The sequence below is a fragment of the Pseudoliparis swirei genome, chromosome 14, assembly GCF_029220125.1.
Source record: "Pseudoliparis swirei isolate HS2019 ecotype Mariana Trench chromosome 14, NWPU_hadal_v1, whole genome shotgun sequence".
Lineage (NCBI taxonomy): Eukaryota > Metazoa > Chordata > Actinopteri > Perciformes > Liparidae > Pseudoliparis > Pseudoliparis swirei.
Genome location: NC_079401.1, coordinates 3304169 through 3322216, shown reverse-complemented (window position 1 = coordinate 3322216; position 18048 = coordinate 3304169). Strand labels below are relative to the sequence as shown.

Sequence of the window (18048 nt, the reverse complement as noted above, 5' to 3'; positions counted from 1 at the left end):
GTGTGTGTGTGTGGGGGGGGGGGGGGGGGTGTACTGTATGGTTATGGCCTATGAGATGACATAGCATGTCAAATAAATGGCATGTAGTGTAAAGTCATAGGTTTCATATGAAGGTTCACTTCTATAGGACTATTTTGTGTTTTGTGTCTCGTGGGAGCAAAGTGAGTATGATTTAATGACATCAACAAACTTGCTTTTTAAAATATTTGCTATTTGTTGACATTATTTATGCACAAATAAATAATCAGGGGAGAAATAATCTCCAACTGAGACCCATTCTCCTGTGTGATAATGATGAAGCGATTAAATGATGCACCTTTCTGTCCTAATAACGAGGATTACAGTTGAGATAATGTCTTTATGAGTCAGTAATTAGAAAGTGTGTGTGTGTGTGTGTGTGTGTGTGTCCTCTGAGACAGGGGACAGCAGGATGTTGAATAAACTCTCCTTCATGCTCACCGTGGCTCGGGACCGGCGAGGCGTCACAACAAAAGGCCCAACAATTGGATTTCAAAGATCTTAACCAAATTGAAACCGAATGAATATCTCCCATATGTGTGTGTGTTTTTTTTTTTTACTCGCCAGATTGGGCCTTGTGCCACGCCGGCCCTAATGCATGCGCGCACACCTCATGACAGGCCGGCGGTACAGATGGTCGGAGCGTGAGTCTGAATGAGATGGGGGGGGGGGGGTCATCCACGCTGCTGACGCATTGTAGGGTGGGGGGGGGGGGGAGGCGTCTTCAATACAGCACTTAATGAGAACAGACTGACTCTTTCTCCCCCCCCCCCCCCTTCTCCCCTCTCCATCCATTCTATTCCTCCCTCCTCTCTGATTCTCCACTCCCTCTCTCTCCCTCTCTCTCCCTCTCTCTCTCTCTGTGTGCCAATTTCCATCTGTTTGGGGGACAAAGGGCCACGAGCCAGCTCCAAGCCCCGGGACCCTGCTGGTGAAGGAGGCAGGGATAATACGGCCCATCCCGGGGGCCGCATTTCAACACATGGACCAGGCTTTGTGCCCCTGCTGCACGAGCACCCTTCACACGACGACAACTACTCTACCGCTACACACACACACACACAGGACGCACACCTGAGGGAGGGAATCGGGAGGTGGGGGTGGAGGGGGTGGGGGTCCTCGCCTCGAACACTTTGCCGTAGCAGCCCGACGGCGTGGAGGAGAAAAGCGAGGGGCGAGGGGCGGCACCGTCAAGCCCCAAATGTTGCTCCTGTATGTGAACATATGGCCGTCTGTTGTCATACTCGTCCTCCCTGTCCAATTTACACAGAGCAAGCTCCCCGTGTGTGTGTGTGTGTGTGTGTGTGTGTGTGTGTACCTGAATGATGATGAGGGGAAGGATGTCCTCCTCTGATAATGGCCGCTGTATAATCCCCCTGCTGTCTGCACACACCTCCTGACATATGGTCACTCCTCGGCCTCCACCGTTACATAAGCCCACGGTGCAGAGAGAGTGTGTGTGGGAGGGGGGGGGGGGGGGATTTGGTGAAACGTGGCAATTTCTCACGCACACACACCACCTCACACACACACACACACAGAGAAGCACCGGCCACACTGTCAGCCCGGCTGCTCGGTGCCCCTCAGCGGTCCGGGGCTGTCACCCCCCCCCCCCACACACACACACACACACACCCCCCCGCCTTTAAATGTATTTAAAGAATAAATTTGAAGAGGGCCCCGATGCTTACGAGAAGCTCTCGGGATGAGGAGCACACATGGCCTGGCGGTGCTCGGCGGCCGGCGTGCAGATGGAGCCCTCCATTCAATAAGGCGGGAGCAGAAGTCCGTGCTGCACGCCGTGCCAGAGCCGGAGCCTGTTGTTGTGTTTCTGAGGAGCTCAATCTGTTGACGCCGCCGCCATATTGGGGTCCTTTTCTTTCTTTTCTCTTCGGCTTCGTGTCGAAGCGTCGACGGTTCGACCCGCCCGGCCTGAATGACGGGCAACAAATGTCCCAATGAGAATCAGACGTCTGAAGGGGAGTTTAAACTTTTAGGAGAGAAAGAGGAGAAAACACACACAGAAACACACACAGACACACACACAGACACACACACAGACACACACACAGCTGGTTGCCCGGTCCAGAGAATGACACAGAGTGAACCCGAACACCATAAAGTTGTGGATTGGACGGCGTGACGACGAGTAGAAACCTGCTCTGAAGCTCCGTGAAGCCACGGGGACTCAGCACCGTGTGTGAGCCAGGTCACATGACGCATGTCACATGTCACATGACACATGTCACATGATGCATGTCTCATGACGCATGTCTTATGTTGCATGTCTAATGTTGCATGTCTCATGACATGTTATATGACGCATGTCAGATGTCATATGACGCATGTCAGATGTCACATGACGCATGTCTCATGATGCATGTCTTATGTTGCATGTCTAATGTTGCATGTCCCATGTTGCATGTCTCATGACATGTTATATGATGCATGGCAGATGTCATATGATGCATGGCAGATGTCACATGACGCATGCCTCACCATGCATGTCACATGATGCATGTCACATGTCTCATGTCACATGATGCATGTCACATGATGCATGTCACATGACGCATGTCACATATCTCATGTCACATGACGCATGTCACATGATGCATGTCACATGTCTCATATCTCATGTCACATGATGCATGTCTCATATCTCATGTCACATGATGCATGTCACATGTCACGTGTCTCTTGACACATGCCTCATGATGCATGTCACATCTCTTGACGCATGCCTCATGATGCATGTCACATGTCTCTTGACGCATGCCTCATGACGCATGTCACATGATGCATGTCACATATCTCATGTCTCATGACGCATGTCACATGTCTCTTGACGCATGTCACATGATGCATGTCTCATATCACATGATGCATGTCACATGTCACATGTCTCTTGACGCATGCCTCATGACGCATGTCACATGAGTTTCACCTCAACGCTCTTTGATGGAGATTATTTTTTAATAGTTGCAACAATTCAAAAGCGTTTCAAACGCCGTCCTGTTGGATTCAAAAAGCTCGACGACATTTCAGATTTCAGAGAACAGGAACCACCAGTTCTCTCTTTTCTAAAACTCCACCTCGCTTCAAGTTCACATCCAGAATGTTGAATGTCGAAACCTTGTCCCCACATGAGCTTCCTCAGTGTGTGTGTGTGTGTGTGTGTGGGCACTGAAGGTAAAACAAGACTGACTGACAAACTGACAGATGCCAGAGAGGAGCAGAAAGGAGGCGCAGGAGGCCCTTGAGCTTCAAAGGAAAGAACATTTCATGCAACCTTCGGTTCCCCCAGAGTAAAAAAATAAAAAAAGTTTAACTAAAAGCTTATTGCAGCTGCTGCCACCTGAGAGAGAGGGGGAGAGAGAGAGAGAGAGAGAGAGAGGGAGAGAGAGGGGGGAGGGAGGGAGGAAGATGAGAGATAAATAAATATACTGAGAAAGAGAGAGAGAGAGGGATGAAAGAGAAATAAATTGACAGAAAGAGAACGAAAAAGAGTCTGATAAAGAGAGATACAGACAGAGAGAGCAAAATATATGAAAAGAGATAGTGATATATATATAGATATATATATATATATATATATATATATAGAGAGAGAGAGAGAGAGAGATAGATAGAAAGATAGAAAGATAGATAACTGTGGCATTTCCAGGGTGGAGGGTTCGATTCCCACCGGGCCGTCCTCGTGTAACAAGGTTCCCTTGTGTGTGTGTGTGTGTGTGTGTGTGTGTGTGTGTGTGTGAGAGCGCCGCTTCACTACGAGCTCTGTCTCCGCTTTTAGTTTCTATTATAGCACAATCGATGGCAATGGGCGGTTCTATGTAATATTAATATATATATTTGGGTCTTTTTCTGTTCATCCCATTTGTCAATATTACATCTCGCTCGCTCGCTCATAAATTTCTCTCTCTCCCATCCCTCCTCTCTCTCTCTCTCCTCGGGTTTTTCCCACGGGAGGTGCCAGACGGCCAGTAATTTGGTTGTCTTGGCTCGTCTGGAGTAACACCTGCCCCCTCTCTGGGGAGGGGGGGGGGCTTTCAGCCGGGAGCACGGTGGAGGCTACCACTGCCTTTAGCTGCTGACCACTGTGTGTGTGTGTGTGTGTGTGTGAGAGACAGAGAGAGAGAGAGAGAACATGTGTGTGCAGGTTGAGCTTTTCTTATTTCATCTTGCATTGTGTGTGTGTGTGTGTGTGTGTACAGTAGTCTGAAATTGAGTCCGTGTGTGTGTGTGTTTTCATCTGTATGCTAAACTGGGTTTGCACTTATTTAATTGCATTGTGTGTGTGTGTGCACAGTATAGGCTGAATGCGATTGCTGATTTGCACCCCCCCCCCCCCATCCATCCATCCATCTCTCCGCGCGTGTGCGTGCGTGCGTGAGCGCGAGCCCGACGTCATCCTGTGCGCGTGCTTCTCTCCAATCAGCTGCTCTTTTCTTGTGACGGTGCAAAACCTTCGTGAACTTTCTCTAGAAAATATTTCAAAAACATGGACGTTTTTTCCCGGTTTTTTTTCTCAAGTATTTCCGTTTTAATTAAAAATAAAACCGGAAAATATGAAAAGTGTGTTGATTAGAAACCATCGGTCACACGACACCTCTACTACAAAATATCTGCATAAAGCAACAAGCCTACACAACCCTGAAGAGACACACAATCTTTGGATAGAGGATATGTTTGTTTTTTTCCCTTCACTATAAAATTACTTATTGGATTTTGTAATACAAAGCAGACACAAATAAACGAAAGCCCAAAAATAGAACATCAAAACATGAAAGAGAATAGATTCAGACTTTTTTTCCTTCCCTTTCCTTATTTTCAAAATTATGAATATTGTTATTTTTTGGTCCCAGCCCTCTTGACAAGTAGAAACTGTTTGACGGAATTATTCTTTACATGATTATTATATCATTTTATAATTCAACATAATTTTTTTTTTCTTCTTCCAGCCCGATTCGTTTTTTTCCGAGCGGCCCCTGAACACAACAATTTCGGGAAATAAACATTTTCGGGGCAATTGCGCCCCATCTCAAGTGCTTTATCGTTGCTATTGATAGGCAATGTGACAATAACAGAAACAAAAAAATAACATGACACACACCAAGCATACATCAAACGAATAAGTCATGGATCAACAGAAAGTGCCATTTAAATAAAAATAAATAAAAAGAGGAGAACATCACTTTCCAAGTTCAAATTCACAGCCTAAAATATAGAAGCAAGAAATATACATTTATACAAAAAAAGACGCCAGGCTATGATATCCACGTTAATAAATTAGCTTTAAATATCAACACAATTAAATAAATAATTCCATACATGTAAAAAAATAAAAAATAAAGGTCACAATTTCATATGTCATAAGTGGCACTTACGCCCCCCCCCCCCACACACACGCACTTCCTTTACAGTAAACGTCACCTAAACTAGAGTCTAGAGCAGCTATGTCTCCATTACATCCTTCATTTCGATGTGAAAAATGCCCCCACGTGTCTGTTATATTACACCAAAGAGAGAGAGAGAGAGAGAGGGGGGGGGGGGGGGTAGTATGTATTCACGGGGTAGGTAGGATTCAACTCATCGCGTTGTTTTGGGGGGAGAACTGGAGTTTCTCTGAAAAACCAAATTCTTGAAATTCATTATAACATTTTTTAATTAAATAATTTCTCTGCAAAAAAAAGGGGAATGCCCCCCCCCCCCCAGTCTAACGACTCGGTTCTCGTTGTTTTTTTAATGTTCAGTGAGCGGTCTGGACTGAGAGTTGAGCCCCCCCCCCCTCACAACAACAACAACAACAACAACAACAACACCCACCATCATCTATAACCGACGGTGGACTCTCGCTCGGTGGGGGCCATGAGGAATGGCAAAGTCCCAGCATCCGGGGACTTAGACGCGTTCATTCGTCCACATGGATGTTTGGCCCTGAACATATATATTGAAGAAAAAAACAACCTGGGGTGAAATATATATTTGATAACCTCCGCTAATTACAGGGTTTTAATATCATGGAGGATTCAGGAATAGAGACCCCCCCCCCTTTCTCTCGCTTTTTGCACCCGAAGATTGACAATGTGAGGCAGTGTCCGCTCACATGCGCATGGAGGGCTGCACCCCCCCCTTCACCAGGGCACCCTGCTGCCCGCTTTGCCAGACCCCACGGACCCCCCCACCAGAGTCCATCAGCTCCACCCAACCCCGGTTCTGTCCCGTTGCTATAGTTACACGTCCAACACGTGGTTGAGATAGGAGATGTAGCATATCGCCAGTCTGAGGATCTCGATCTTGGAGAGCTTCTTGTCCGGGGGCAAGGTGGGCAGCAGCTTCCGGAGCTCCGCGAAGGCCACGTTGAACGCCTCCACGCGGATCCGCTCCCGGGTGGCGTGGGCCGAGCGGTACTTGGCCGTGGCCCGCCGCCGCCTCCTCTTCTCCTCGCGGCTCAGGGGCTGGTCGGACCGGCACTTGGGCCTCTCCTCGCCCTCCTCCGTGGGCTCGTCCGAGGTGCAGCCGGTGGACCTGAGGCCGTTGAGGATGGACTCCGGGTCGGACTGGGTCCAGGAGAGGTCCCCCTCCGCCTGGTCCGGGCTCAGCATCATCTTGAGGCTCTCGACGTTGGGCAGTCGCTCCTCCGGAAGAACCTGTGGACGGAACCAGCTGTTAAAACATGGATGTGCTATTTGTGTTATTAATGATGGGAGATCAACAACGAGCATATTTACACTTCAACAACAACAACAACACACAAATAATAATAAAATCAAATGTAATTGTTTTAGTGTGTTCTGCCACCCGAGGCCCCGGTGTGAGGGGGGCACAGCGGGGGGCCCGTCTGGGTTACACCCCCCCCCCTAATAAAACGCAGTTACATTCGTTGCATAATGACATTAAACTTCATAAATAATAAATCCCTCGAAGGAAAGAAACATCGTGTAATAGTTAATATATTAAAGCCCGAGGCCTCATCACGACCAGCTCGATTAGGAAACATTTATTTAAATCACATTTTGACGGTTCACATATTTTTATTTTATGTATATTAATAATAACGCGAGTTGTGATTATTTGAGGAGGAGAACGTCTCTTTCTTTGTGAATGAACGGACCATCTGTCACCGTGTGAAGACACATCTGCTTCTTCTGAGAGGCACACATAATGTTGACATCTGCTGGACACGTTATGGGAGATTTTATGATTTATATAAAATAAATAAAGCGAGGGAAGTCAGCCCGTAGAACTCAGAGGCATATATAAGAATAAAATAATGTCTGATAGAGGCCCAAATATATATTTTAAACAAATTATTTCCAACATTTCGTTTGTTTTTTCTGTGTTTGAGACTCACCTTGACAAAGAGTTGTGAGGAGAACAATCTTCTGGAAACGAACTTCAAATCGCCTTAAGTCCAGATCAAGTCATATTCCAACAACAAGACGGACCTTCAATGAAGTGGAAATGTACCCCCTCCAAAAAAAAGAGGTAAAAGTATAGTTTGGACTGTTTCACCCGTGAACTTGCAGCCTGGGGGTCACGCGCAGCCTGGGGGTCACGCGCAGCCTGGGGGTCACGCGTGGGGGTCAAACGTCAAGCAGGAGTATAAAAAAAAAACCACACACACAGAAATACTTCCGCACATCAAAAACAGTCCCGAAGTCTTACAGCTGTTGAGTGATCAGTCCATTAAAAACAAAGATGATGATAATGATGACACCCCCCTCCCCCCCACACCCCTCCGGCGTGATGAGAGACAAAAGAGCAGATAGTGGACGCGGGGCAGCCGGGGCTGGAAGATGGGGATGAAAGGGGCGAGATACGCGCGCGGCTCTCCCCGGGTCAGGCACGAGCAGGTCGGAAGGCAGTTCGCAGATAATCCCCTCTCTCTCTCTCTCTGTCTATCTCTCTCTCCCTCTCCCTCTCTCTCTTGTTTTCCGGTCCTCGTTCCGCCGAGTGTCACATGCGAGATAAGATCCAAACGATCCCGACTAATAAAGGTTCACTTCGGGGATGGAATATATTTGAGGAATATATTGTCTAACGCCGCCCCCTATCTCTCTCTCTCTCTCTCTCTCTCTCTTGTTCCCCCCCTCCCTCTCTCACGCGCACACACACCTCCTCCCTCTCTTCACGCCCCTCGGCCCTCGAGCGCTCTCGCTCCCGTGGGAGTACGGTGGGCAAAGGGAAAGCAGAAGATGTGTGTGTGTGATAAAAGGAGGGGAGGAAAAATAAATAAATGCCGTGTTGTGAGTTTGTGCACGTGCGCTGTGTTTTTTTTCTTCTTTTTCCAGTGATGATTAAAAAAAAAATGTAAAAAAATCCGTCCAGTAAGAATATATAGTGCAGCTTTTCTAATTAAAACACATTTGAAAGCTTTAATCTTTATGTGTATATACATTTGAGACAATATAAGATGTTATCTGGGATAAATGTTCCCAAGGGAGTTATTCAACAACACTCAGAGAGAGAGAGAGAGAGAGAGAGAGAGCGAGAGAGCGAGAGAGAGAGAGAGAGAGAGAGAGAGAGAGATAGGACGGAAATACCATGAAGGCCTCATATCATTTGGGCTTATGGAAAAGTGTATAGAAGTGTAAACTTTATTTATTTTTCAATGAATCAGACAGATTGTCTTCTTTAAATATGAAATCTCTTCCATATTTAATTCAATTGTTTCCATGTAAATGAGACTTGTTTGTTTTGAATTATTCCTGTTATATAAACACACACACACACACACACACACACACACCTGACTGTCTATTCAAATTATTGTCAATTTGAACTAAAAGTGTCAATAATGCAGATGATATTGTAACAGGAGCAAAGTTCAGAGTTGAGAGTCCTTTCAGATAAGAAAAGATACGACCAATCAGAGCGCTGGAGACTCAGCAGCTCTTTAACTCATGCTGTGCAACACGTGATTAAATAATGACATTTAAAAGTCAGATCTAAAAACACTTATTTAAGAAGTCTCAATATTCCTTCGTTGACGATTTAAATTGCACTTTTCTCGAACAATTTCTAAACAAAAAACAACCACTTCATGGCCATGCTAGCTCCGTCCAGCTAACCTGGTGCACGCCCCCTTCAGGGGCCAGGAGGTAAGTACCGACAGGTCTCCATGACTACACACATTTGGATGTTTCTCTCTGAGATTTCTTGTTCCAACCGACACTTTACACTGCCTCGTGTTTGAGACGGATGGTCAAAAGCCCCCCCCCCCTCCCCCGCCTCCAGCCGCCCTCCTCCCATCATGCATCCCTGTGCCCGGTGGCTCCACCAGCATCGGGTCACCGGGGCACGGTTCCAGAGCGGGGACAGTGGCCAGTAAGTGTGGGGCCTATAGCTGCGCCTAACGAGGTGATTAAAACGATAAGGGGAAGCACGGATGACTTGCCGTGGCCCACAGCCACACACACACACACACACACACACACACACTGAGTGAGAGAGGAGAACTACCACAGTGCCAGAAGGACCACACCAGTGAACACTCAGCATGTGTGTGTCTGTGTGTCTGAGAGAGAGAGAGATTGTGTACATGTGTATGTGTGTGTGTGTGTGTGTGTGTGTGCATGTGTGTGAGATGACGGACAGCTAGCCTCGGGTTTTGCGGAGTGTGTGTGACACAGAAAGACTCACAGCGGGGTGCATCGGAGACACGTCAGGACCAAGAGACAGAGGCCTCCTGACAGCTGGAGCCCACGGACACACACACACACACACACACCACCCTAATTGCTCCACAGACGGAGAAGTGGAGGAGGTCTATGCTCGGTGGTCTGCGTCAAGCCCCCCCACCCCTCTGTCCGCCAGACCCTCGGCCAAAGACATGTAGGACCCCTCGAAGGCTGTTTTGTCTGTGCCCGCTGCAATTACATCCCACAGCTGATGTTCTGTCTGGGAGGCGGGAGGAAGACGGGAGGAAGACGGGAGGAAGACGGGAGGAAGGCGGGAGGAAGACGGGAGGAAGACGGGAGGAAGACGGGATGGTCACTTCAGTCGGTTGTCACTGTAACAATGTACCAAACATGAATACAGTACTTAACGTCAGTAACAACTTTACCACACTAAAACCGCCCTTAGCGGTTATCCTGATGCAGAGTTACAAACACAACATCATTACATAACGAGTTAAGACAACATTGACGCCAAGAAGATGTAGATGCATATTTAACATCATAAATATGTATCCAGCATAATCATCTCTTGACAACTTGTTTCATTTCAGTTCAGATCAAAATGAACCCTTCCAACCTTTCACACTTCTATAAATAAAACGTCTTAATGTCTTCATGTCAGGGTGACATATTCCTTTGAGGAGACCACCTCAGGAACAGGAGTGTAGTCGGGGATGAGATGCCCTCTCGCTGAGCTTCCCATAATCATGCAGAAAGTGGCACACACACACACACACACACAGGAAGCAGTACACTGATTTATGGTTATGATTATATTCTTTGCGGCGCTGATATCGCCGATGCAGCTGAGGCCTGACACGGCGGAAATAACATGCAAATTTAGAGTTTTTTGGAAGCGGGTTGCGTTGTATATTCCGACAGGAGGACATTGGTACCGGCTCTGAAGTCTGTAGAACCAAAATGCCATTTTCTTCTCTGTGCAGGTGGGCGTCGTCTTAAAAGGAGCCGTCGCCGGGAAGTAAAGTGACGAGACGTCTGTGTCGTGCAGTTGTTTCTCTAATCAGTCAGAGGAGTCGACCCAGCTGCCCGACAACAACGAAAAACACCTCCAACTCGTGTAACATACTCCCCACCTGTCACCTATCACACACACACACACACACACTCACACATCCAGGGAGCAGTGGGATGGAGCTGTGAAATGGGAAGGATTAGTCACTTTGTCAGGAGATGTATGAGGCTTCTCTCAGGTGGACAGCGAGCCACGGGGGGATTGGGGGGGGGGGGATGACGGAGGAGGGGAGCCGACACGGGGGTGAGAAAATGAAAGTGAAGATGGAGTGCATCGGAAACTCTTCAGTTGACGCTCGGAGAAGTTTGTGAAGCGACTTGTTTCCCTCCTTTCTCCCAGGATAGTGAATGAGGCTGGACCCTGTCCTTGTGTGTGTGTGTGTGGGGGGGGGGGGGGGGCTGTGGATTCAGGCCCGAACAGGAGGTGTGGGGATCCAGAAAGCTGGGGGTCCCATGTGAGAATGTGTCCGTCGTCGGGCCTCGGCACCATCTGGGCTCCCAGCAGGGCTCCCAGCCACCCAGACGCATATGGACACACAAAGGTGCTCCGTCACACACACACACACACACACACACTGGGGGGAACCACTGAACGGTGAGAGGTGGGAGGATGATGAGTCTGATGACGGACCCCAAAGAGGAGGCAAAGCACCCAGCTGTGGCCAATCACACACAACCTTTTACCTTCTTTAATCTCGTGCTACAGGGTAAATATTTACTTGGACTTTCGTCTCAATTCAATACCGACATCGTGTCATTGGGTCCGGACTCCAGCGGGGCCTCCGGACCCAGATTCCTTCGACAGGGAGTCTGGTCTTCAGAATGACGAAACCCTTCAGATTGGAAATTTTTTGGGAAAGGCAGCTTTCTGAGAAGAGAAGGTCGGGATTAATTTGGTGGCCGGCTGACGTAGTTTAGCATTAAGAGAAAGGAAACAATCTGATCTCCATTTTGTAGACATGAATCCAGTCACGGTCTCCATCTCTTTCACGTGTTCCATCTCCACAGCCTCTCATTCCTCTTCCTCCTGCCCGCTGACCCCCCTGTCTTGGCCCCCACCCTCCCCCTGAAACTGCACCTGCCTCATTTACCATGTTGGTGAGCTCACCTCCATCTTCCTCTCCCTAGCACCTCTCCCTCCCTCTCTCTCTCTCCCTCCCTCCCTCTGGCCCTGCAGCCTCCCCCAAGTGGCCCCCGTCCCTCCATCCAGGGCCTCCAGCTGGCTGATGAGTTCATTAGGCCCAGAGCTCTGCCAAGGAGCAATGCCGCCATTCGGGCCAATGCGGGAGGGCATGATGGGGGGGCCCCTGGTGGTCATTGGGCACAGGCCACGGTCATTGGAGGCGGGACAGAAAAAGAAAAAAAAGTCCCAGAATGCCCCACATGTCGACGTCACGGCTCCGTGTCCATTCTTGGAGCCGGGGACTGTTATTATTTTGCCCATTAGCAATCTGGTTGGGGGCCTCCGTCGCACCCAGAACTTGGGCAAAGGGGTTGTGGTCTGAAGGGGTCGGCGTAAACAATGAGGGGAAACAGATTTCTAATAATCCCCACAGGTCGCGGTGACATCTGGCCCCCCAACACTTGAGCGTGGGCTCAATTAATTCGTAAAAACACAAAACAAAAAAAGGCGCCCGGGGGCAGAGATCTGGGGGGACTTAGCGGGGCGCTTTGTACGTGTGCGTGTGCGTATTGATCGTGGCTTTTGATCAAGTGGACTGCGGCGCATGGGCGTGTGGATCCGGATCAAATTAGTGGCGATGTGCGGCGGCTTCACCGAAAGAGAGAATCTCACTCCTCTTTTTATTCCACTTGAACTCCTCCTGCAGCTCCACCACCTTTCCTCCTTTCCTCATACGCTCACCTCCTTCCCTTCCGCCCTGCTTCTTCTTGGTGGGCAGGTCAGCTGGGGTCGAGCCGGGCTCAGGTGTAGCCTCAGCTGGGTGGGAGTGGGGAGGGTAGGGAGGGGGAAAGAAGATTCAGTCTCTCCCCGAGAGAGAGAGCGAGCGTCAACAACAACAACAAATGAATAGGAAACAAACATGTGCACATTTAAGAGAGTAAAAAAAAAAAAAACGACAACAGCTTTGTCCCTCACCCCATTTTCTACACCTCCCCCCCCCCGATCCCCTCTCATCCCCCCTCACTCCCGTCTCTCCTGGGAGAGGCCTGGCCGGGCTCGGCCTGAACGCCATCTGCTGCATAATGTAACGGGATGGAACTCCAAATCCTTCATTTCCACTCACTGCCTGTCATCTGTGTGTGTGTGTGTGTGTGTGTGTCCACTCGTACAGTTGCATATGCACACGTACACTCTGGCAGGGTGTGAATGTGTGAGCGAGTGTGAGATCTCATTTTACGGATGTTGTGACATTAGCTCACCCGGCGATGATGCTGAGTGACGGCTCGCTGGAATAAAAAATAAAGAAGTCGACGGCAGATTATTACGCTCGATTCTTTTATTTTATTTTTAGGGATACGCAAACATGGCGGGGTTTCATTCACAGAGGGAAAAAAATGAAACAACTCCCGAACTGTCGATATGACACATCTAATCTCCCTGGATGGCTCCTCGCCAGGCGATGTCACAAATGTGCTTTCTGTTTACAAGTTAACCAACAAAAGTACACACACACACACATGGAGGCGTGTTTAAGGCCCCGCCCCGCTCTGCGGCGCTGGTGACCCGGAGGTGCAAAGAGGTGTCCCTCCACGTCCCCGTGGGGGCCGCTGTGAATTGGGGGGGCCATCTGTTTTCTGGTAATAAGCTTTCCCTTCATTCATCCTTTCTCTCTCTCTCTGCCCTCGTCTTCCTCATCATTTCTCCTTCCTCTCTGCGTTTGGAGGGTTTCCCCTCTGCACGCAGCACAAAGATATACAAAAAAAAGAAGAAAAAGATGGAAAGAGAGAGAGAGAGACAGAGAGAGAGAGAGAGAGAGAGAGACAGGCTGCGTAGCTTCTGGCTGGACGCTGCGAGCTTCAGGGGAATCCGAGACGTGGTGAAATATCACAGCGTGACCTCCGACCCCGACCTGCTCTCCATGGCTGTTGATACAAAGTCAACGTGACATCCTCACATGGAGCCCACAGCCTCCAGCTGCAGGGCGGCCGTGGAGGCCGTGGGTTTGATTCCCTTTGTCTTACTGCTGCTGTGCAGCGGCTGCATTGAGAGACGAGGACACATTGTGCAGCGTCCTGATTGGCTCTCAGCGGAGGGGTCGTCGTCTCTCAGTCTACGAGCAGTCCGCTTGGTAATATCTTGTTTTATTCTGCACATAACATGATAATAATTAAACGATTTTGCTGGGGTTTTTTGTCGTTGTTTTCTTCGTCGAGGACAACAATAATTTGTATGTTATTGAACTGAATTGATCGTCACACACTAATGTCCTCCTCCTCCTCCTCCTCCTCCGGAGCCATGCACCTCCCCCACGGCCACCTGATTGTTTATGTTTTTTTGTGGTTTGGAGAAAAATTCGGTATTAGATGGGGCCGGATCGATCGCGGATGAGGGAGGGAGGGGGGGGGGGTAGTTGCCATGGCTACGGCGCAATGTGATGGGGGGGGTGGGGGGGGGGAGAGGCTGAAGGGGACGGGAGTGGAGGAAGGAGAGTGGATTTAAGTTGTGTGTCTGAATGGAGGCGGCGGCCCAAGGTCCGGCCTCCGAGCCGCTCCTCATCGAAATAAAACACAGAAGACCTGCTGCACCGTCACCGGGGCGGCACCGCCGAACAGAAACAACGTCTGCAGCTGCGCCAATCACAACGCCCCGCAACGCACATTTATGTTTCATTACGCCCCCCCCCCCTCCCCGCGCGTGACATCTCCGATATGTCATCTGATATTGTTCATTACCCCGGCTGCCGCATTATCCGGTTTATGCCATCCGACGGCAGCTCTGGCCGCGGCCCGGTGTTACATCATGATTATGAGGGGTCCGGGTGTCGGGAGGCTGTCTGCAGCCCGACGAGGCAGAATGAAGTGGATCAATATACCGGGGCGGGGGGGGGGGGGGCTGTCTGTCTGCTTGTGTGTGCAGACGGACAGCCTTGAGAGATCAGAGCGCACAACTGCTCACGGTCTCTCTCTCTCTTTCTCTCTCTCCCTCTTTCTCTCTCTCCCCCTCTCTCCTGTTTTGGGGTGTAGAGTATAACCACACAGTACATCAGCCCGTGACGGCTCCTTCCTCTCTTTGTTGCGTCGGTGGCAAACTTCATGAAGCCGTATATTTCTTCCGGTAGCAGACGTGCAGCAGCTCTCGCTCGCTCTCCTTTAAGTGAAGGTTGTGTACAAGCTGTCTGCGGCGGGGCCTGAACACACACATCGGGGTCTGAACACACACATCAGGGCCTGAACACACACATCGGGGTCTGAACACACACATTAGGGCCTGAACACACACATCGGGCCCTGAACACACACATCGGGGCCTGAACACACACATCAGGGCCTGAACACACACATCGGGGCCTGAACACACACATCGGAGCCTGAACACACACATCGGGCCCTGAACACACACATCGGGCCCTGAACACACACATCGGGCCTGAACACACATCGGGCCCTGAACACACACATCGGGGCCTGAACACACACATCGGGGCCTGAACACACACATCGGGCCCTGAACACACACATCGGGGCCTGAACACACACATCGGGGCCTGAACACACACATCGGGGCCTGAACACACACATCGGGGCCTGAAAACACACATCGGGGCCTGAACACACACGCATCTGTTTTTTTCGGTGTTATGAAATTGAAAGAAACAAATCCGGAGCCCTGTGATAGCTCAGGAGCACTGTTGGGTTGTTCTGAGAAACTTATTTGCTTTTGCTTATCTTTTTAAGCACACTCACACACACACACACACACACACACATAGCTGTTACCCCACAATTACACTAATTTAATGCACCATTCCCCTCTATTAATCTCGAATTCTGTCCACATTATATATTCTCCCTGTAAATGAAGGGGGCTGCCACATGCATCACTCCAAACAAAAGGGAGGTTAGATTTATTCGCCATTTGGGCCAGTGTGTGTGTGTGTGTGTGTGTGTGTGGGGGGTTCATGCATGGGCATAACCTGGCCCCTAAAGGAAGGCCCCCGCTGCCAGCTGCCAGCCATAATTAAAGCGGCCCTGCCGTGTCTATCACTGATTATGTTTGACCTGGCTAATAAGGCGAGTGTGTGCCGCCTCCGCGTGGCAGGGCGGCGCCGCCCCCCCGCCGTCCCCCCGCCGTCCCTCCACGAGACGAGGTTGTTAGTTTGACGTATTGCCGACGACAAAAGAAACGTGCGCGTGTTGCTGGAACATCAGTTGTGATCCTGTTTATGATCTCCAGGATAGCAAAAAGCTGATTGTTCACACTGTGGTCAGTTTGATTCAGGATTCATTATTTGACCTTAGTAGCTATAAACGAATAACATTCAGCACAATGTGATACCATTGGTGCTGTTGACTCGCCTCTGAAATGTGAAGCAAATGAGCCTTACATTATGTTTAATGGCCACCAGGGGGCGACTCCTCTGGTTGTATAGAAGTCTATGCGTCATGTGTTAAAGCTGCATTCTCTCTCCTGACCACCAGGGGGTGACTCCTCTGGTTGTATAGAAGTCTATATAGTGACTCCACTTCTCTCTTGAGGTATTCCCTCAGTAAACATTGTAAACATGAGTTTATGTCTCAGTCTCTAGTTTCAAGTCATCATTTAGTACATGATGTCATCATTTAGTACATGATGGTCATTTAGAGTCACACAGACCATAAATCAGTAGATGCTTTAGGGGCGGCAAAACCATCGTGCAGGAAAGGACTAAAGGGTTAAAGGGGTTTAGCTATAAGTAAAATATCATTTACTACAAAATAATAACTAAAAATCATCTGGAACAGTGTGGGTGAGGATTAATTATCCATGTCATCCATTAAGCACTTTTCTTTTCAATGGTCCAGACCATTAATGGATTAAAAACACCCTCAACTTCAGCCTGGAGGGGAGTCCGATTGAAGGTCGTGAGTCACCAGCTGAAAAGGGAAAACTTAAAAACTCCTCACACCTGTTGAGAGGAGAGTATTTAATAGTAAATATGAAATAATCTATTTCACCTGCTAAACGCTACTGTCTTCCCAAATGGCAAAATCCCAGGGAGGCCTCTATCCTGTACAGTAGCTGCCTCCGCCTGCCTGTATGCGCCAACATTGCAGCAATCAGTATAAATTAATAATAAGTGAATCAAAGTGCTTAATTTAACGGGGGCTATGAAAGATTAATACCTGACATTACCCGAGCTGCCGGGCTGCTCGGGGAGCCCGAGGTAAACCGCCGCCGCTCTATGAATATGACATTAGACACATTGATGCGGCGCGTTACATCAATGTCAGCCGGAGTCTCGAGTACAGCGGGTCTGGGCAGAAAGTCCACTGAGTGTGACCGGTCTATTTCTGTCCCTCCCTCTCTCCTCCCCTCCTTCCCTCCATCCCTCCATCCTCGTGGGTAGAGAGGCGAGAGATCAGCTCCGGGTGGAGGAGAGCTGGTGTTTGGCCTGAGGGGCTCTTGGACACAGATTCTGTCATTGTCCACAGCTGCCGCTCCGCCCCTCCCACCCTCCCTCCCTCCCTTTACCCCCCCACCCCCCCGCCGTCCTCACCTTAAGGGCATCCCCCTGCTACCCCGCCTCCCTAATGAAGAGTGACACGCGTCCGGAGGATCGGATCTAGTCTGAAACCGGGCCCTCGCCTCTCCTGTTTTGTCTCCTATTATTGACGGAGGCGGCTCACACCGAGTCGCCGTGATGAGAGCGCCATATACCCAAGAGGCATCGCTCCCAAATCGGATGGGGGGGGGGGGGTGGAGGGGGGGGGAGCTCAAAGGGCAGATGCAATTGTATGGAATCATGAGGACCTAATTGTCTTTATTCATGAGCCGCGTGATTGATATTAGGGGAAAATGAGACACTCTAATTGTCCTCTTATAGGAGGAATTTCTGACTGGATGAGTGTGTTGTGCATGCATCTCTCTGTGTGTGTGTGTGTGTGTGTGTGTGTGTGTGTGCCGTACTGGGTGAGATATCAAACTGACAACTCCTAAAGGGCATCCATGCAGCGGTCCCTCCCGACATATCACTTGAAATAATTCATGTTGTCCTTTCTGACAGTTTCTTGCCTTTATTGCTTCGGGAGAATCCAGACACGACATCATCGGCAAGGAATGGAAACACAACAAACAAACAAAAGATGGCAATCGCCTCTGCTTTCCTTGTGACATGGAGAAGGACTTTAATACCAGAGGAACACACTTGTA

The 18048-nt window shown here is 49.4% G+C and overlaps 1 protein-coding gene across 1 annotated transcript; it reads right to left on the bottom strand.

Moving 5' to 3' along the window:
- Positions 1-6228: 6228 nt before the first annotated feature.
- On the bottom strand, positions 6229-7964 carry nhlh2 (nescient helix loop helix 2). The gene is made up of 2 exons (XM_056431432.1): positions 7376-7964; positions 6229-6671 (listed from the first exon to the last, which is right to left on the bottom strand). The coding sequence occupies exon 2, from the start codon at positions 6627-6629 to the stop codon at positions 6255-6257; it is 375 nt and encodes a 124-aa protein (XP_056287407.1). The 5' UTR covers positions 6630-6671; positions 7376-7964; the 3' UTR covers positions 6229-6254.
- Positions 7965-18048: the final 10084 nt, after the last annotated feature.

Bases quoted from the DNA above. Each gene is read 5' to 3' on its own strand.
- nhlh2 (XM_056431432.1), bottom strand. From the start codon at position 6,629: ATGATGCTGAGCCCGGACCAGGCGGAGGGGGACCTCTCCTGGACCCAG.